The sequence below is a fragment of the Papio anubis genome, chromosome 14 (assembly GCF_008728515.1).
Source record: "Papio anubis isolate 15944 chromosome 14, Panubis1.0, whole genome shotgun sequence".
Lineage (NCBI taxonomy): Eukaryota > Metazoa > Chordata > Mammalia > Primates > Cercopithecidae > Papio > Papio anubis.
The window spans coordinates 86,385,982-86,407,481 of NC_044989.1; the positions used below are offsets into that span (position 1 = coordinate 86,385,982).

At 44.5% G+C, this 21,500-nt stretch overlaps 1 protein-coding gene across 9 annotated transcripts in view; it reads right to left on the reverse strand.

Annotated features, from left to right (window-relative positions):
* Positions 1-414: 414 nt before the first annotated feature.
* ST3GAL5 (ST3 beta-galactoside alpha-2,3-sialyltransferase 5) overlaps positions 415-21,500 on the reverse strand; it is a 52,064-nt gene continuing 30,978 nt past the window's right edge. For 3 of the 9 annotated variants that reach the window (XM_003908918.4, XM_021925028.2, XM_021925027.2), the window contains exons 4-7: positions 8,804-9,147; positions 7,340-7,526; positions 5,649-5,807; positions 415-1,647 (exon numbers count right to left, since the gene is read on the reverse strand). In XM_003908918.4, coding sequence (XP_003908967.1) covers positions 1,399-1,647; positions 5,649-5,807; positions 7,340-7,526; positions 8,804-9,147 — 939 coding nt within the window. In that variant the 3' untranslated portion in view covers positions 415-1,398. Of the gene's footprint in view, positions 1,648-5,648; positions 5,808-7,339; positions 7,527-8,803; positions 9,325-21,500 lie in introns of all 9 variants that reach the window. The other 6 variants (XM_031655319.1, XM_031655321.1, XM_031655320.1 and 3 more) reach the window with 3 other exon arrangements.

Below are 21,500 nucleotides of genomic sequence, written 5' to 3' on the forward strand. Positions count from 1 at the left end.
AATGGGCTGGGGGTCAAGGCTGTACTGGGGCTGCACAAGCAGTTGCAGGAAGGGCAAGTGGAGGCAGGTAGCATTAGTGACAACGGCAGCCACAGAGTGGAGAACAGCGATGGCGGCAGCCGAGTCTGGGCCAGGCTGGGAACACAGTAGCAGCAGATCTTCTGATAGCAGAGGCTAGAGCCGTTGAGATGAAGCTAGGGGCAGCCTGTCCTTGGGGAGGAAGCCACCGACACCCAGCATCTCTCCAGAAGGGTTCAGTTGTCTGGGCTCAAGCAGCTTGCAGCACCAGGCACCTTAATTCTCTGTCACTCGCTACTGGCATCCACAGAGAGGTCTCCACCTAGCAGCAGCATCCAAGAAGGAGGTTTTGGGTAGACTCAGAGACATAAGCACCGAAATTAACCAGACTACGAGAGCTCCTCAAAAGTTTTTATTCTTTTTCCTTTTTATCTTTTTAAACTGGCACACTGCCTGGTATACACTGCCAGGTAGGCATTCAGAAAAGTTTCTTTTTTTTAAATACACAATTTATAATGCTGGGAAGATTTCATTTCAGTGTTTCCCAAAACATGATTCCTGGAAAGGGTATACTCTCCCCTGACTCTGGATAATAGAGGTTTTGTTCTGATTTTTTAAGCCACCTCAGACAGACACTGAAACACGTTAGATCTAATACTTAAGTGCCTTGAAAGGGCAGTAAAAATAGAATTGTAATAATTGCTGGGAAGACTGTCGTTTCTGCAGCCCAGGGTGGCTTCACAGTTGTCAGAGGACACAGATTCTATGTCCCTCCCTGACCAGGGACCTCCAGGACAGCTTCCCTGGTTGGTTCTTCAGTCTTTCGGCAGAGGGCAGACCAACAGAGAAGGGTTGTGACCTCCTCCGACCAGCTCAGTCCTCATGCTGCTGCGTCGCAGACCCTGTATCAGCAGCATAGCTATGGAGCACGTCATCCTGGAAGTGGATCCTCCATGGGTCATACAAAGCAGCGTAGCAGGGAACCAGAATGAGGCTCAGGGCCACCATCAAAAGAGTGACCTCCCCTCTCCTTCCAATTAGTTACCTGTATTCAATGTGCAGTGTAAACGAACGGAAGTTTTACAAATTAAATTACTTTCTTAAAAATCAATACAACATCGTTACATACAATTCTCTTTGAGAAGTCTTTCCAATGCAATTCTTAAGTTTCATTTACAAAATGGTGTGCAAAAACAAACACTGACCTCAAATAAATAGGGCAAAAAAGTGGGAAGAGCTAAAATATTTTGTGTGTTTTTAAATTAAAAGTTAAAAACACCAGCTGCACTTCAAAGTATTTGCAGGATGAAATACATCAAGAAGGCTGTCAAAAATAGCCTTCAGAGTTAGAGTTGCATTTTTAACTGAGGTTTTCTGTGTTCAAAATTCACAATGAATGCCTCCGCTGAGATCTTTCACCACTCCCTCTTTGACCAGCTTTAAGAGGAACTTGGTTTCCGTTGTCACATTATGCATGGTCTGAAAGTTCATAGCAGCCATGCACTGATTGTCAAAGTAGTGCAAAGGTGTTCTGGGTTGATTGAGGTCATATCCAAAACCCGCCAAACTGACTTCATCGCACAGATGTGTGGCTAAGACAACGGCAATCACACCGATTGTGGGGACATTCTGGAAAAGAGAAAAGAAGACCAAAAAGTTTAAAGAAAGTTTTAGCACAAGTCACCATTTTGCTGGTATTATATATGCTATGCAGGGTCATGAAAGCTACATTGGGGGCTGCAATTTCATACATCACATAATTTTATACATCATGAACGTTAGAGTTCAACTCCCCATTTGAGTCAGGAATCTAGGCTCTAAAACATGGCCTCTGATGTTCACACACTTTCAAGGGACAGTCCGACAATTCTTACACCAAGTTAAAAGGTATTCCTTCTAGGCCGGGCGCGGTGGCTCATGCCTGTAATCCCAGCACTTTGGGAGGCCAAGGTGGGTGGATCACGAGGTCAGGAGTTCAAGACCAGCCTGGCCAATATGTGAAACCCTGTCTTTACTAAAAATACAAAATTTAGCCGGGTGTGGTGGCACATGCCTGTAGTCCCGGCTACTCGGGAGGCTGAGGCAGGAGAATCACTTGAACATGGGAGGTGGAGGTTGCAGTTAGCTGAGATTGAGCCACTGTACTCCAGCCTGGCGACAGAGCAAGACTCCGTCTCAAAAAAGAAAAAAAAAAAAAAAAGGAAAAAAGGTATTCCTTCTAAAATTCCTTCTAAAAGTAGGACCCCACTGGTCCTACATGTGATGCCCAGAATCACACACACACACAAAAAAGCCTATTTCCTCTCTCAATGACAAATGTCTATGAGGTCTGCGCTGGGATAAGTGGCCACAGGACCTTCCATGGTCCTTCCCAGGGCACAGTTTCTGGAACCCATCCCTTCCTGAGAACAGAGGATTCTCAGTTCTCACTGCAGAAGACTGCGTTCACACCACCGCCAGCTACATGCCACTTAAGGGCCCCACTGGCTTTGCTGGCAAATAGCACTTGCAGGCCATTTCCCTATGTAGAGCTGCAAAGCCAGTTTCTTCCCACCCTCTGTTTGTATATATATATTTTGAGACAGGGCCGGTCTCACTCTGTCGCCCAGGTTGGGGTGCAGTGGCGTGATCACGGCTCACCGCAGCCTTGACCTTCCTAGGCTCAAGTGATCCTCCCACCTCAGCTTCCTGAGTAGCTGGGACTACAGGCATATGCCACCATGCCCGGCTAATTTTTGTATTTTTTGTAGACATAGGGTTTCACCATGTTGCCCAGGCTGGTCTTGAACTCCTGGGCTCAAGCAATCCTCCCGTTTTGGCCTCCCAAGGTGTTTGGATTACAGCCATGGGCCACCATGCCCAGCCACAAGTATATTTTTAGTCCTGAATTAAATATTTTCACATTTGTTCCTTTAACAATGTATCCTACTGACCTTGGTCTAGAATCTCCACTGTCTACACCTTTCTAGATTCTGACGGTGTCCCCACTCCCTCCTGATGTCTGGCATCTTATTGTGCCTCCTGGAAAGTGCAAATGTGGCATCGTGCTTTCTGGATCTCCATGCCAGTCTTGGGTAAAAATAGTACACAGGATGGGAGGAATACAGAGGGCCCTGCAGCTCACTATGCTTCCTTGAAGGCTGCCGCCAATCTACTGATACTGTTAATGTTAGCATCCTTTTGTTTAGTTTTTCATGTGAAAATGTGCCTCCCTTTTCATTCATCTTAGTTGAACCAGTGGCTACCATAAATATCTTTCCTTTTTTGTAAAGTGGAACAACGGTGGACCCTCCAGAGTTCACAGATTCAGGTGGGATTAGGGAACATCTACTGAGGCCATCATTTGTTAAAATCTGCTTCCTGCTCTTTGATGCATCTACCTCTCAAAGCCAACCTCACTTGTTAAAAAGGAACTCAACAGCCATTCTGCATGCTTGGAAATAGAAACCAAGAGAAATTAACACAAAGGACACTTTCCTCCTCTTTAGCCAAGGCTCTAGGCGTTGTTCTGTCTTCTCCAACCCCATACCCCCATTGATGAGCTTGGCACACAGGGAATATTCAATGTTTGTGGAAGGAGTGTGTGAAATCAACTGTCCATTGAAGTGACATATGGGGAGAACGAAAACAACGATGAAAAACTCCCCAAAGCACGTTATCTCCACAGCACGCCCTTTGAGATCACATCTCCTATTGCTCAACAGGCTTCTTCATCTGCTGGAAGGACATATACGTGAGGAAGTTTCTGATATTGCAATTTTAGATCAGAAGTCCTCTTTTAAGTTACTGTTTTTATCCAAAAGAAAAATGCCATTTTATCAATTATAAAAATAGGCAAATATTCAGCTCAACTAATAGATTATAAAGCAGAAAGGAGAAGTCTTCTACAGACTTTCCCTCTGAAGAAGGGCATTCTTTACAGGCTGGTGTCTATTTCCAAGCTTTTACACTAAACACATACTTTTATTTTTAAAGTGTTCTGTATCTTCTTCTTCTTCTTTTTTTTTTTTTTTGAGACGGAGTTTCACTCTTGTTGCCCAGGCTGGAGTGCAATGGCGCAATCTTGGCTCACCGCAACTTCTGCTTCCCGGGTTCAAGCGATTCTCCTGTCTCAGCCTCCCAAGTAGCTGAGATTACAGGCATGAGCCACCACGCCTGGCTAATTTTATTTTTAGTAGAGATGGGGTTTCTCCATGTTGGTCAGGCTGGTCTCGAACTCCTGACCTCAGGTGATCTGCCTGCCTCAGCCTCCCAAAGTGTGGGATTACAGGCGTGAGCCACTGCACCCAGCCTAGTGTTTAGTATCTTTATTTTCTTACTTAATATAGTATGGAGGTGTTTTCCTATCTTCTTCATCTTTAACAGTCAGAAAATATTGCATTGACTTTATCATAATTTGTTTAAACAATCACATAGTGATGAACATTTAGGCTGTTTTTAGTCCTCTGTTGTTAATCCTATAGTGTACATCCTAGAATATTCATCTTTGCAAATTTCTCTAATTTCCTTGTAATAACATTTTTAGTATAAAATTGGTGGGTCAGAGATGATTCATATTTAAAATGGTTTAATATTGCCAAAATATCCTTCAGAAAAAGTGCCAACTGATCATTATATGTACATTCCTGCCAAACAAGGGCATTATCAAACTTTTAAGTCTTTGCTAAGAAAGTGGGCAAAGATACTATTGTGGCTCTAATTTGCTTTTATTTGATTATTGGTAAAGTTGAACATTTTTACATGCATTCTTTGGCTATTTTAATTCTCCTTTTGTGAAATGTCTATTCCTATTCTTTGCCCATTTTCTATTGGTTCATCTTTTACTTTTTGATTTAATAAGAGCTCTTTGTATTCTGAGAGTGTTTACTCTCATTGTACATGGGATAATTTCCACACGAGTCTTAAGTTTTAAAGACACAGGTCAAGTTATTCAGATCAAGAAGCTGCAAGTAATAAAGGTATGCGTACCCCCACGCCCCTAGTGGCAGCACTTGCTAATTGCAGGTAAAGAATCTCTACTGCAATAAACAGCCTAAAACACAAAGTTCCCAAATTAGGCTGCAAAATAAAAATCGTCCAGGGAATTTAGAAAATCTTAAAACACAAAACAATTAATGTCTGAGATGAGACCCAGGCATTAACTGAAAAACACTGTTCTTGAGGACTGACTTTTATAACTATCACCTACAAAGTGGTGATAAAAATCAATTCTCACCTCAGTGGCCCACAGAGTGAAAATGTAAATATGACTTTTCTCTGGGGTACACAATTTTTTAATTTTAAAAAAATTAAAAAATAAAATGTAAATAACTTTCTGGATCACAAAAGTGCCTTTCAGAGTCCTGCAGTTATATGGAGTCCTGGAGTAAGAATACCTTAAATAGTATCTCACTGATGTAAGTGTTAATGTGCTGCCTACACTAAAGAGAAGAGTCACTGGAGAGAAGGCCAATTAAATAACGAGGAGCCCTGCAGCCAAGTGCAGAGTGGTAAACACACATGGAGCATCTCATCAAAGGCTGGGTTTCTCTACTGGAGATGCTTCTGGGTATACAGTTGAGCCAAAGTCAAATTTGTACACATCTCCCCTCAAACAGGGAACGATTAACTTTGAGAAGCAACAAAAATACCTTATCTCGGCCCCAGAACCTTGACTGAGGCTCTGAGTACTGAAGGATGTCAAAGGCAGTCTCTTTGATGATAACTGGATTCAAAATCCTGAAATGTTTTGGCTGCAGTGGGATTTTTTCTGCCACCTGCTTCCAAAAGAAGAGTCGCACCCAAAACGGCTAAGGAAAGCAAGCAAGCAGTCGTTAGTCATCCTTCCAAGGGAGGGGAGAAAGCATTCCCACTCATTAGGCCACGGCCATGGGTGTGACCCCACGTGGCCCTGGGCGCTGCCTTCTGCAGCAATCTAGTTCTGTAGATTGCAAAAGCGACGCAAATCCAGCACTTCAACTCAAAAAAGTAACTCTAAAATAGCCACTTCACACAGGCGGCACTGGACAAAGACAGGAATTGCAGAACCAGCTTGTATTTCTTTGAGGTAGACATTCCTCAATGGCGCTAAAGCTATCATTTTGTCCAGGGAAGCCCAAGCGAACAGGTCGAATTTAAGGCTATTAAGTGCTGTGACTGCCCTCACCTTGCATCCTCTCCCACTTACTCTATTTCCTAGTCCCCTGAAGTCTCTTGGCAACTGACTGAAATCGTTTCATATATGCTTCATCTTCCAGCTAGAACTTCTGCCCAATAGAAAATCCAGAAGACCATGATGACTGGTACAGAATCAGCTTTGGAAATACAAATTCATCATCACATGGAGTTTATGTGAAAAGTCTAATACGTCCCGTGAGTTTCACAGACAGCTAGTTTGTGCATATGTCTATAAATGTGCACACACTCCTTGACAGTTCACCTCTGAAATGTATTTGAATATAATGGGTGGGATTATAAAGCAATGTGATCAATAGAGACAAAAGGAATATGACCAAGTGAGGGCCATCTCCTCCACAGCTGCCCTTCTGGAATGCCATGAATTTATTCCAACAAGGGAACCACCGACCAAAGCATTTTTGGAGAAGCTCTTCAGGAGTATTCCTTATCGATTTTAGATTCTTTTGAATATCCTCAAAAAGGCTTATATCCATCTAAGTAAATCTAATTTCTGGAACTAGCCAAAAGCTATGCAAGTTCATGTCTGGAGAACAAGATGGGTGAACAATCTCAGTAATAGCAATTTTGGTCACAATCTGGATATTCCGATTAAGCAATGATCACCATTTTCATGTGACTCTTAATTAGGTTCTAAAAGCAATTTGCAGCAAATTTGCTGAGGGGTGGCTGGGCACGGTGGCTCACGCCTGTAATCCCAGCACTTTTGGAGGCCGAGGCGGGTGGATCTCTTGAGGTCCGGAGTTCGAGACCAGCCTGGCCAACATGGTGAAACCCCATCTCTATTAAAAATACAAAAATTAACCGGGCATGGTGGCAGGCGCCTGTAATCCCAGTTACTCAGGAGGCTGAGGCAGGAGAATCACTTGAACCTGGGAATGTGGAGGCTCCAGTGAGCCAAGATTGCACCACTGCACTCCAGCCCTCAAGTCTAGGCAACAGAGAGACTCCATCCCTGCACCGCCTCCCCCCACCCCGCCCCCCAAAAAAGAATTGCTGAGGGGTTTCTACAAAGAGAGTGATCATCATTTGAAAGACAACACAAAAGTATGCATTCCACTGTGCGTGTTTAAAAATAAAAGGCTATAAATACAACTAAGACTCCACTTTTTACTAAGGCAGATTTAATAGAAGTATTAGTGCTTACCAGCGTTTCATTTTTTACCATTGCTTGAAGCCAGTTGAAATCAACACTCTTAAATAAAACAGCAACAAACAAGTCATTGGAATAATATTCAAGGTCAGACAGTGGTGCGCCCTCTGGATAAGTCATCCTTATAGTAGTTTTATTTCCAACATGTTCTGAATATCCCTCAACTGGTGCACTGTTTAACCTATTTAAATAAAAAGGACAAAGACACACTGACAAAGCAGGCCATCAACCATCTCTGCACACCAGGCAGTATCCATGTCATGTCCTCCACGTCTTCTTATGACTAAGAATCAGTGCATGGTTTGCAGCCTCATCTCCCCTCCCAGCTCTGTCTTTCTAGGATTTCGAGGAATGCAGCCTTTAGTCCTTGACTGAACACTTGTATCTAATCCCCGAATGTCAAGCAATTTCATCTAGCCCTAATATTTTTACTCAATCTAAGCATATTACATTTGGGACTTTCTCTGGGTGCCAGTAAAATATCCTCGGAAATTTCCCATTGTGCTCAGATATTAGTTCTTGCTAGAATTTCAAAAAAGGAATCAGAAGGGAAAATCTAGTCCACCATGCCTGGTGACTTTCTGTAGAGAGAAATTGTCTCTATGTTGCCCAGGCTGATCTTGAACTCCTGAGCTCAAGCGATCCTCTTGCCTTGGCCTCCCAAAGTGCTGGGATTACAGGCAAGAGCCACTGGGCCTGGCCAGAAAACAATTTTTGAACAGTGAAACCAAAAAAGAATCTAGGATGACTGCCTATTGGCTATGATGGTGAATTTGAACTTCTCTGTGTGCCTTCCATGTCCCAGCCAGCACTGCCTTCCAGGACTCACTAGCCCCAAGCCCCTTCTCCAGAAGCCAGGCCCCTCATTGACTCAAGTCTCTTGCTGTGTCCTCCTCTTGCTCCTGCCTGGCAGTTGTGGTCCTTTGCTGTTTTACTTGAATCTACCCACCTTCCAAACCTCACTTCTCTGACAAGGTTCTGCCACTTACTGCAGCCAGCAGCATGCTCCTCCAACTTAGGGTCAGTATGACAGTTTGGAGCATCCAACCATTTTGTGTTTTTGTTTCAACTTCTCAAACAGTAAGTCCCTTGAGAGCAGGGACTATGAACAGCTTCCTGCATCCCTCACTTTTCCTGGAGCCGCACTGACCAAGAGCAGTGCACTGAGTTCTAGAGAAGAAAGGCTGGTTTTAAAAGCAATGTACCCCAGTCTGGGCAATTTGCAGAAATCCCATCTCTACTAAAAATATAAAAAATTAGCCACACGTGGTGTGTGCCTGGGGTCCCAGCTACTGGGGAGGCTGCAGTGGGAGGCTCTCCTGAGCCTGGGAAGTTGAGGCTGCAGTGAGCTGAGATCACACCACTGCACTCCAGCCTGGATGACAGGAGTGAGACCCTGCCTCAAAAAATAAAATAAAATAAACAACAAAAATAAGTAAACAAAAGAAAGCAATGTACCTTATCACAACATCAAATTGGTTCAGGGTGTGGCCCAGTTCTAATCCGTGCAGTATTCCTCCGCTTCCAATAACCACACAGCGCCGACAGGTCTTGGCTTTCAAGTGTTCAGGGAGGTCATGCTCCGGCAAGAGTTCCAAGAGGGTCTGGACTTTACTGGAGAACTTCCGGAACCCAAAAGGAGGATCATACTTGGACTCAGTTTCACTATCTTTGGGGGCCTTGTGCACAAAAGGGAGTAAGTCCACGCTATACCTGTGCTCAAATAACATCGCCATTGATGTCTTGGCAAACTTGGGACGACATTCCTTCTGCAAGACTTGCTGAGCATATTTCTGAGCTCTCTGGAATGAAATCACACCAATCTGGGTTTTAAAAACTCTCCTGCGTTAAAAATATACTCTTCTAGATGACAATTTGTCCTATGATGTCTGATGTAGCTCCTGTGTTGACTACTGTCTTTTAACACAGAATATTTGCTTTTTAGAGTTAAGTTAGGCTCAGAAACTTGAAGAAACAACCTGGGAGAATCACATGACAAGGAGATAAACACAGCAGGCTATTCATTTCATTGCACAGGCAAAGCAAGAAGGACTCCCACCTCCCACCCCCTGCCTAACATTGTTCAAATACATTTGGGGTAAAAATGTACTTTGGGGTGTTTAAGACTTCATGTTTCATAAAATTCTGATACAAGCTATAACCTGGTTAAATACTGAGGACATTATGCTATGTGAAGCCAGTCACAAAGAGACAAATACTGTCTGACCTGCCTTATATGAGGTATCTAAAGTAGTCAAATTCATAAAAACAGGAAAGAATGGTGGTTATCAGGGTTGAAGAGAGGGAGAAAAGGGAGTTGTTTAATGAGTACAGAGTTTCGGTCTTGCAAGATGAGAACGTTCTAGAAATTTGTTTCACAAGAGTGTAAATATACTTAACGCTGCCAAATGGTACATTTAGAAATAATTATGATGGTAAATTTTATGTTTTGTTTTAAGCCACGATTAAAAAAAGATTTCATATATCAGGTTCTCATCTAGCAGGATGACGAACAGGCTTATTTATCAGTTGAGGTACAGAACCTCACAGTCTAGAATGCAAATTACCTGAAATAAAATCAGGGAACAATGTCCCCTTGACATAGAAATTGCATTGGTTTCAAAGCATTTTCCCAGCCTGCATTTCCATATGCATTTTAATGTTTTGCCTCTGCCAGGAGCTGCCACTAAATGCCAAGTTCATTAGCCCAGTTGAATGTACCAAACCTCAGAGGAAAGGCAGGCACGGCGGCTCACACCTATAATCTCAGCACTTTGGGAGGCCAAGGTGAGAGGATTGCTTGAGCCCACAAGTTCGAGGCTAGCCTGGGCAACATAGCGAGACCCCACCTCTACACAAAATTTTTTAAAAAATAGGCCAGGTGTGGTGGTGTGCACCTGTGGCCTCAGCTACATGGGAGGCTGAGGCATGAGTATCGAGTGATCCTCGACCTGGAAGATTGAGGCTGCAGTGAGCTGTGATCGTACCACTGCACTCCAGCCTGGGTGACAGAGGGAGACCCTGTCTCTAAAACAAAAACAAAAACATGACCATCCTGGCTAACACAGTGAAACCCCGTCTCCATAAAAATACAAAAAAAATTAGCCGGGCGTGGTGGCGGGTGCCTGTAGTCCCAGCTACTCGGGAGGCTGAGGCAGGAGAATGGCATGAACCCAGGAGGCAGAGCTTGCAGTGAGTTGAGATCGCGCCACTGCACTCCAGCCTGGGCAATAGAGTGGGACTCCCATCTCAAAAAACAAACAAAAACAACAAAACAAAACAAAAACAAAAACACAACCTTGGGGGAATATGGTATGCGTGTCCATTCACCCCAGTCTTCCTCTTGGCTCAGTTGGACAAATGCTGCCTCAGAACCCCGTCAGGTAGTTCTTCCTAATCTTTGTGCTTTTTTGTCCTTGTCTCCATATTTAGCAGCCTTGGCTCTGCATCACCCCTCCTATTCACTACCTTCTCGCAGGCAGAAGAATGTGTGTGTGTGTGTGTGTGTGTGTGTGTGCATGTGTGTAATCCTATGTTTACTGGGATATTTATTATTCGGAATTTAACATATCTTTTCAATTTTGTCAGTCTCATTATAAGGATTATTACTGGGGTATAGGTTTAAATGTTCGCCCCAACTGTGTTTTTCCTCAAAGTCTTGTTATTTTTATTTTCTGATTTTTGCTTAATACGTTTTTTTAGGAATGCATGTATCCTATTACAGCAGAAACAATATATTATAGCTTTGATAAGTTGTTAGCATCTGTGAAGAGAACACTGTCTACATCCCAAGGATCTGACCCCATTTCTGAAAAAGGAACTGATATTCTTGGAGCCTCAGAAACGCTGCTGCAGACACCATGCATAGCTACTGCCTCAGTTCACCCTCATGATACTATGGCACCTTGCAAGATGATCATTAGTATCTTCACTTTGTAAGAGGTCTGAGCTAGCACAGCAAACCTGGCTCCTAAAACAATAGCCTCTACCTATAGAAATCAGCACACAAACACCACCGTTGAGAACAAACCTTTAAATACGAATCGGCATCTTCATGAGGAATCAGCGGGAAAGCCAAGCAAGGAATCTGCCTTGGCCCTGAGCCCCCAGTGGAGGGGCTCACCCCTGGCCAGGCTTGCCCAGCAGGCGATGCTCTGGGTGCTTAATGCCAAGCTGGTGGAGGCACGACACACAGAGCAGCCACCCACACTGCACATTCATCTCTAAACCCTAGGCCCGAAGGTCATGAATGGCAATTTTTAGAGACCTAGAGGCCTCACTCTCCACTAGAGAATCATATCCCAAGTGTCTGGTTTTACAAATCTCCTAGGACAGAAAGGAACATCTGAGAAGTGGCAAGAGGGACCCGGAGACGCTCACTGATGGCCACAGGACTAGAAAGAGGTGCATGAGCGAGCTGGATGCTCGCCAGGCAGTCAGGTCTCCTCTTCAGAAGCTTCATCTGGAAAGGAATGAAATTTCATTCCATTTCCATTCTCACCAAGAGGTCAATGTCAGGCTTCAAACTTAATTTTCTTGCCTCCGCCTCCGCCTCCGCCTTCTCCTTCTTCTTCTTCTTTTCGAGACAGTCTCACTCTGTTGTCCAGGCTGGAGTGCAGTGGTGCAATATCAGCTCACTGCAACCTCTGTCTCCTGGTTTCAAGCGATTCTCCTGCCTCAGCCTCCTGAGTAGCTGGGATTACAGGCACGCGCCATGCCTGGCTACTTTTTGTATTTTCAGTAGAGACGGAGTTTCACCATGTTGGTCAGGCTGGTCTTGAACTCCTGACCTAGTGATCCACCTGCCTCCACCTTCCAAAGTGCTGGGATTACAGGCGTGAGCTACCGCGCCCGGCACAAACTTTATTTTCTAAACTGTGGGCAGGGCACATGTCTCAGTAGTCACCTTCTGACTGTGACCCCTCCTGCGCCTAACTCACAGCAGATGCAGTAAGTAAATCCTGAGTGAGTGTTCTACATGCCCCGGCAACGTCTAAAGCCACAGCAATTCCTTGTCCTCTTTTGTTTCAACTTGTTTAACAAATCTCCACTGACTGCCTGGAGACAGGGCTTTTTCTGTAGAGAGCTCACATGGAACTCCATCTCACAGCCTCTCAGAACACGAGGACCACATGGGCCATGTCTTCCACTCTGGGATGGTTTCTGTTCTTGCTTCAATGGCACACAACCAGATATTGTGTTGGGGGCTTCCTCAGAGCTTGTCCCATATCTTAAAATAGGGTTGAACCCGCATCTGTCTCAGCTGCTCTCTTCCCTCTCCACCGCTTGCCTGTGGCTCACAGCTCAGAAGAAAATGCCTCAAGGGGAATGCCCCACCTTCAGGAGCTGCAATGAAGAGAGGAAGCAGTGTGACTAGGCCGTGAGGACTCCAGAGCTCCCAGGAAGGCCTCGGAGGCGTCAGCGGGGGTCCGGATGGCATTCATCCAGATGAGGCTCACTGGGAATCTGGGAGCCGGTGACTCGTAAAATACAAGAACTCCTGTTGGTCTCAAATCCAGGGACAAAAATAAAGGTTTCAGTTTTTAACATCTTCCAGGCTTTTGCAGGCTGCCCATGATGAAGACAAAGTACACATCTGGTAGTGCCAATTGTTAATGCTGTGGCAGTGTGCCATAAAAACATCATGCGAAATCCACAGAAGGGCATTAAAAACAAAGTAATTTTCCTCAGCAAAATCCCCACTTTCATTTCCACTCTGAAATTTTAAGGACAACCCTTCTCAAATATACAAGTAAGTGGCATAATTCTTAGTAAAAGGCAATGTTCTATTGCACTTATTATTTTTTTAAAAAAATCCGGAACAGGGCAGAGCATTCAGATCGAAAGAAAACTCCTGTCTGGCATTAATGAGATGTGGGAAGGAGCGCAATTCTGTCACAGACTGAGTGATCCGGGGGCATCAGTGACCTTGTGGAACTTTCATTTCCCACACCTGTAAATGCTGGCGCTGGTCGCTTCCTCGCAGGCTGCTCTGATGCCCAAAGCATTTTGCCCAGTTCGTGGCGTGTGTGGAGACTTGTATGATACCACACAAGGACAGTAACTGAGGGTCAAGTGATTGACATATTTTACTCACATTTAAGTTGTAACTTTTACCCAGTTAAAAGCAGAGAAAATTTTAAATAACCAAGTCACAGAAAGAACACTACAGTATAAACTCAACCAGTCGGTGGCAGCCTGGGGTGGGGGTTGAGTGCAGAGGGGCTCCAGGGAACTCCCTTGGGCCATGGGAATGTGCTAAAGTGGGATTGTGGTGACAGAGGCGTGGCTGCATAAGTTTTTAATACTCATCAAACAATGGGCTTCAAAGGAGTAAATCTTACGGAGATTCATCCCATCAACTGTTAGAAAAAAAATAATCAGGAGATCTGGAGGCTGGACTCAGTTCTAGATTGATTTAACTAGCAGCATTGTCTTTGTTAAAGCCTTTCTCCCTAGGTCAAGTCTTCAGTTTTCTTACCTCTAAGACATCCCAGGAAGACCTGGAGAGGGGGAAGCAGTACTAAGGAGAGAAAAGACTCGGTTTGGAGGTGCTGGTGCCTGGGCTAACTGAACGCCTCAGCAGGGAGGGCCCCGCTTCCTTTAAAGCCACGGTGTAGAGAAGACGACGAAGAAGCGGCTGAGTCCATTTGGCCATAATTAACTGCACGCAATGCCATCCGCAGGGAGATAAGGTCTTTAGCTCTCAGAGAGGAGACAGGGCCAAGTTAAAAATGCTGCTACTACACAGCCCAAACCGAAACTGACATCAACGTTCCCTTGTCTCTCTTCAACATCTTTTAAGTGCAATTTCACATCTGAACCACACTTTCAAAGTGTGTAGGCATCCCTTCAGAGCCCACTGGTAGTCTTTTTAACAACTGGCATACTAAGGGACATATTTAAATAGAAAATACAAAACTCACAACTGTCACAGCCACACCTCCTCTGCTGCAGTCATGCAGGCGGGGACCAGTGTCACCAGACAATGCTCATGTCGACCAGGGCTGGCAGGGTCCCACTCACAGAGTTGCTGAGTGGAACCAACAGATCTAACAGGGCCCCACCCTTATGGCTCTGAATTATCCACAATAATTCAAATTTGTCCACGTGCTCTTGTGCTAAGGATCAAATCCCACTGACTGCCTGGAGACGGGATTTTCTTTATAGAGCACTCACACCTGAACTCCATCTCACAGTTACTCAGAACACGAGGACTACACAGGCCATGTCCTCCACTCTACTCATGCTTCAATGACGCGCAACCAGATATCAAATTAAGGAGCTGCTTCGTGCTTAGTGTACCATTCAAGGCCTTCCGCTGTCTGGCCCTGTCTCATTTTCAGTCCCATATCCTGTGATCCCTCCTCCTCAAATCCTTAGTGATAGGCAACTCTTGCCATTCCCCTCATGTGCAAAGCCTTCTGAGGCCTGCACTTCTGCACAAACCACCTCTTCTGCATGGAAGGAAGCAGGACATCTTGTCAGGACTGTTTTGAAAAGTGGAGCATTTAACAAGGTCAAATGTTAAAAACCTACTTTAAAAAAGTTTCCAGTAACACAATAAGACATCCTCAATTCCATCATAATTATAGCAGGCTTTCACTTTCTGTTTTACTAATTTCAAACTCACAGAGTTTTACAAACATGTTTGATTTACAAAACTGCCCCCCATTCCTTCCTCTTTCCCTGTGAAAAATTACAGGGGACTTTCTCCTTTACTTATTTCTGTATTACTTGAATTTTCAGTATTTTTAAAATAATTGAAAAAAGTAACCTTTTAGAAATCGCTCAGCACTGGGGTGACATGGTAGATGGACACTGTGGGCTGCTGCTCAGTTTTGCTTCGGTGGCTTTGGCCTTCTCCAGGCAGGTGTGGGACTGCGGAGGCCAACTCCCCTGTCAGAAGTCCTCCCATCCCCCTCGTCAGTGATTGGTTAGGAGTCCTCACTGAGGCCCATCAAGGCAGGGCATTGGCATCTATGAGGGCTGCTATCAGTCCAGCCATGAGTTTAGGTCTAAACATTGGCCCAGTAGCCTAATGAAAGGACTTACATTCCATGGTTCAGGGAGAAGGGGCAGGGAGCTGGTGCTGGGATTTTCCCTGTCTACCAGTGGATGTTTAGGGTTGAAGAGAACTATCAGTCTTGTTCCTCACATTAAACCTAAGGTGCATTACTGAATGTACTCAAAGAATTACATGTTATAACTGGATTTTCTGTACAATCTAGAGTTCACAGATAATGGAAGATTGCACTGTGATTCAAGTACTACCTCCCCTTCCCCCTGAAGCTGAATATAAATAAGTGCATATTAAGTAATGTAAAATGTTAAGCACACAACCCCTGTCTCCCAAGACCTGGCCTGGAAAACAAGCGGGAAGATGAACAGCTGAAATCCTACAATGATAAACATCAGGATTAAGGCATGAGGGGGCTCTCTCACACACAGAGAGGGATGATCAGGGATAGCCTCTTAGAAAGGGTAACCCCTGAGCTGAGATTTGACTTAAAATATGAATAACAGAAGGGCAAAAGGCAGGGAAAGGCTCTAGGCAGCAAAGAAAGAAAGAATGCAGTAAATAGAGGAAAGTTCTTTTTAACAAATGGTGCTGGCACAACTGGAGAACCACATGCAAAAGGATGACCCTGGACCCTGACCTCACACTGATATCGTTTGGATCTGTGTCCCCACCCAAATCTCATCTTGTAGCTCCCATAGTTCCCATGTGTTGTGGGAGGGACCCAGTGGCAGATGACTGAAGCACAGGGGCGGGTCTTTCCTGTGCTGTTCTTGTGAGAGTGAATGGGTCTCACGAGATCTGATGGTTTTAAAAACGAGAGTTTCCCCGCACAGTTTCTCTCTTTTGCCTGCTGCGATTCATGTAAGACATGACTTGCTCCTCCTTACCTTCTGCCATGATTTTGAGGCTTCCCCTGCCACGTGGAGTTGTGACTACAATTAAACCTCTTTCTTTTGTAAATTCCCCAGTCTCGGGTATGTCTTTATCAGTAGCAAAAATGGACTAATATGCCACATACGAAAATTAATGCAAAATGAATCAAAGACCTAAATGTAAGAGGTAGTACATTATAAACACACTAGAAGAAAACTTAGGACTAAGAAATGGTTTCTTAGATATGACACCAGAAGCACAAATGACCAAAGGAAAAATAGGTACATTAGAATTAAAGACTTTTGTGCTAAAAATGATACCATCAAGAAAGTGAAAAGACAACTTAGAGAGTGGAGAAAATACTTGCAAATCACATACCAGATATACAGGACTGGTATCCAGAACACAGAAAGAACTCTTACAATTCAAGAATAAAAAGTCAAATAACCCAATTTAAAAATGGGCAAAGGATCTGAATGGGTATTCCTCCAAAGAAGACACACATATGGTCAATGAGAGCACATGGAAAAGATGCTCAGCATCATTAGATATCGGGGAAGGGCAAATCAAAACCACAATGAGATATCACTTAACATCTATCAGGATGACAGCAGTAAAAAAGGAAAGATAACAAATGTTGATAAAGATGCGGAGAAACTGAAATTCTGGTACCTTGCTCACAAGAATGTAAAATGATGCAACCATTTTGGAAAACAGCTTGGCAGTTCCTCAAAAAGCAAAACATCGTTACCATATGACACACCAACTATATTCCTAGTATATACATAAAAGAACTGAAAACAGGTACATAAATACTTACATACACATGTTCACAGCAGCATTATGCATAATAGCCAAAAGTGGACCCAACCTAAACGTCCACAAACTGATGAATGGATAAACAAAATGTGGTATATCCATACAATGAGGTATTATCCAGAAATAATAATGAAGTACTGATACATGCTACAACGTGGGTGTACCTTGAAAATATTACCCTAAGTGAAAGAATCCAGTCACAAGAGACCATGAAATGGATAACATGAAATGTCCATAACAGGCAAATCTACAGAGACAGAAAGTAGATTACTGGTTGCCTACGATTTGTGGGGAAGGGGAAATAGGGAGTGACTACCAATGGATATGGAGTTTCTTTTTGGGATACTAAAAACCTTCTAAACTTAGATCATGGTGATGGCTGCACAATTCTGTAAATCACTAAAACCACAGTGTATTGCACAAAATCACTGCACTGTCTCCCTTTTTTTTCTTAGTGTCTCGTTCTGTTCTGTTGTACAGGCTGGAGTGCGGTGGCGTGATTATAGCTCACTGTAACCTCAAACTCTTGGGCACAAGTGATCCTTCCGCCTTAGTCTCTGGAGTAGTTGAGACTACAGTTGTGAGACACCACACAAGGCTAATGTTTTTATTTTTAATAGAGATGATGCCTTGGTATGTTGCCCAGGCTGGTCTCAAACTCCTGGCCTCAAATGATCCTTCCTGCCTCAGTCTCCCAAAAAGCTGGGATTAGAGACAAGAGCCACCATGCCCGGCTGTACTGTATGCTTTAAATGGGTGAAGTATACGGTGTGTTAATTATATCTCAATAAAGGTGTTTTGAGGACAGGGCATGGTGGCTCATGCCTATAATCCCAGCACTTTGGGAGGCTAAGGCAGGAGGATCATTTGAGTCACTTGAGTACAGGAGTTTGAGACCAGCCTGGGAAACATAGTAAGACCCTGTCTCTACAAAAAAAAAAATTTGGCAGGTATGGTGGTACACGCTATAATCCCAGCTACTCGGAAGGTTGAGGCCACAGTGAGCAATGATCAGGCCACTGCACTTCAGCCTGGGTGACAGTGTGAGGCCCTGTTGAAAAGAAAAGAAAAGAAGCTGGGCACAGTGGGTCACGCCTGTAATCCTAGCACTTTGGGAGGCCGAGGCGGGCAGATTACCTGAGGTCAGAGGTTCGAGACCAGTCTGGTCAACATGACAAAACCCCGTCTCCACTAAAAATACAAAAATTAGCTGGGCATGGTGGCACATGCCTGTAATCCTACTCAAGAGGCTAAGGCAGGAAAATCACTTGAACCCAGGAGGTGGAGGTTGCAGTGAGCCAAGACTGTGCCACTGCACTCTAGCCTGGGAGACAGAGTGAGACTCTGTCTCAAAAAAAAAAAGGGAGAGAGAAAAGCAAAGAAGACAAGAGGTTCACTCAAGGACCTTTGAGGGGTTGAGTATGCCTAAAATACATAGAGCTGGGACAATGGAGGTGGCACAAAGAGGTTGGAGAGATCAGTAGGAATCAAGTCATGAACGGTCTCATGGGCCAGACTAAAGAGTCTGGGTATTTTCCTGAAGGTAAAGGAGAGGCATCAAAGAGTTTTAAGGAGGGAAGCAACATATTAGATCAAATTGTAGAATACGACTACTCTAGCCACAGCAGGGCATCGCTGGATGCAGGAAGGCAGGTGAGGAGATGCACAACCAGGGAAACGGGAAGAGCAGGAGACGCTAAAGGGCAGCCCTGGCTCACTACGCCTTTCCCTGGAATGCCAGGAACTATGTATTTTTACAGACACAATCCCTACTCTCAAGTAACTTATATTTTAGATGGCAGGATGAGAAGCTCACATGAATTAGGATAATACCGATGGACTCTGGCAAGCTTCAGAGGAGCCTGGAAGTAGCAGTGAGGTTCAGTCTGAAAGTCACTGAGTTGGGGACTGGTGGGGCTGCATGCAGGTGTTCTCTGACAGCCTTCTGATTGAGACAACTCCACCCAGAATTCAGAACTGGGAAAGCCCCAGGTTACGAAACCAGCCTCATTTTCCAGTCAGGCCCTGGCGAATTGCTGAGAACCATAGAATCTCAGACTTGGAAGGGATCAGAAAGGTCCCTGAGCCCCTCCCTGTCTGATGTCTGAATTCTACCTACAGGACCCCTGGCTTGCTTTCTTTTTTTTTTTTTGAGACAGAGTTTCACTCTTGTCACCTAGGCTAGAGAGAAATGGCACCATCTTGGCTCACTGCAACCTCTCCGTCTCAGGTTCAAGTGATTCTCCTGCCTCAGCCTCCTGAGTAGCTGGGATTACAGGTGCCTGCAACCACACCTGGCTAATTTCTGTAGTTTTAGTAGAGACGGGGTTTCACCATGTTTGCCAGGCAGGTCTTGAACTCCTGACCTCATGATCCACCCACCTTAGCCTCCCAAGGTGCTGGGATTACAGCTGTGAGCCACCACATTTGGCCAGACCCCTGACTTTCTTAAAGACCTCCAGAGAGTCACCACAAAAGCGGTCTGTTTATCCTATCTTTGGATGCCTGGGACTGTCAAACCTTTCTCCTTTGAGCTTGGCTGCCACCCCCTGATACAGAGCTCTGCCATTAAGGCCACCTGGGCACGCCCATCCTTCTGTGGCCTGTATCGGGGGTTGCAGTTCATTGACACTGACCGCCATGTGCCCTGCACCAGGTCTTCTCTCCTTAAGGCTACACAGATGTTCCTATCCCTTCCATGATTCCTCAGGGAGGTGATCTTGAGTTTCTCCTCTGCTCATTCTCAGAAATCACTAGGATTCCTTAGGGGAGCCTTAACAAGTAACAGCCTAACAACCAGAGCACTTGACTGACCGTTGCAAAGACAAGCAGACCATATGGCTTAAGTTCAAAATGATCACAGGAAGCTGGGGCACAGGCTGACACATGGCCCTGACTGGACAGGAAAACTACCAAGTTGATTTCCCCGAGGGTATTACTAAAACACACCTTCTCCACCCTGTGCTTGTGGAACAGTCTGCTTGGCCTTGTACAGGAAAGCTCACCTCTCTCCTCAACTGACCCAGACTTTAGAAAAATCACTTTGCAGCCAGTCAGATGGTAATGGACAGGAAAAAGAGGATGCATACAGAAAGCGGAGAAGAGCAGCAAAGAAACAAAGGGAAGAGTTCCCAGCCCACCAGTAAGCCATACCAAGTGCCATCATTTAAAGACTTTCTCAGGAGACAAAAACAGAGACCGGATGTCTAAAACCTTTATCCAAGAGAGCTGTGAAGGGACGTGGAATTGGAAAGGATGGGGGGAGGTATGTTTGCAAGGCCAGACAGTGCAGGAGGAGACGGAAACCTGAGCAGAGGGTACTGGGCACATCCTACTCGACCAAAGCAGATGTGTTAATGCTGATGAAATGACATGAGCCAACAGACACCTGAGGACACCTATGCCGGGAAGGCTGGCCCTGCGACCAGCGAGAATCCGAGACTCAATAGTTTTGCAGAAGCCAAGCTATGCCTTTGCTAACTAAGCTCTTCATTTATTTGTTTATACCTGTATCACAAACAAAACAAAACAAAACAAAACAAAACTGGAGGCACTTCAAAGGATGCACAAATTAACGTAGAAACGTAAGAGTAAAAATTAGGACCAAGAAAGGAATTTTGTGTATATTGTCTTACTCAACTTCTACATTTCACAGCTGAGAAAACTGGGACTCAAAACAATCAAGTCACCTGCGTAGGGTTTCACCATTACTAAGTAGCAGTTAGATTTGAATTGAGGTAAACCATTTCAGCTCTTTCCTCTCTGCACCATGCTGCTTTTAACTTTGGGCTTCTCTGTGGACACTCCCTACCCAGGCAGACAGCAGAGTGGTCAGGAGCTCAGACTCTGAAACCACACCGCTGAGTTCAAGCCTGGGCTTCACCATGTACTGCTGCAGGTGACCCTGGGCAGGTTACTAAATCTCCCTGCTCCTCAGTTTCCCCACCTGTGAGATGGGGATGATTGTGCAACTACATCCCCAGGAATGTGATGAGAGTTAAATGAGCTAACATTGCTAATACACTTTTAGAACACCTCCTGGTACACAGGAGCACTAAACTACATTATAAACTAGCAAGCTAAACTAGACATTAACTTGGGTGAGCAGCTCAACCTTTCAAGCCATCATCTGTAAGATGGAGATGGTACTGGGATCTCTCCCAGTCACAATGACTAAATGAGATAATATATATAAAGCATCCATACATGTCAGTTATCATTCCTCCCATGCTAATTTATTTAAAATCATCTCTTCCTCCATCCTGGGCTAAATGTTATCGGATAATCCAGCAACTAAAATAATCAGTGAAATAAGCATTCGATATGCTACTTGATTTGGAAACATAAATGTAAGCGGAAAGAAAAATCTTGCAATGTAATGTGAATTCATTAAAATTAAAAATAAAACATAGGAAGGACAGATGATATTAAGAGAATTTC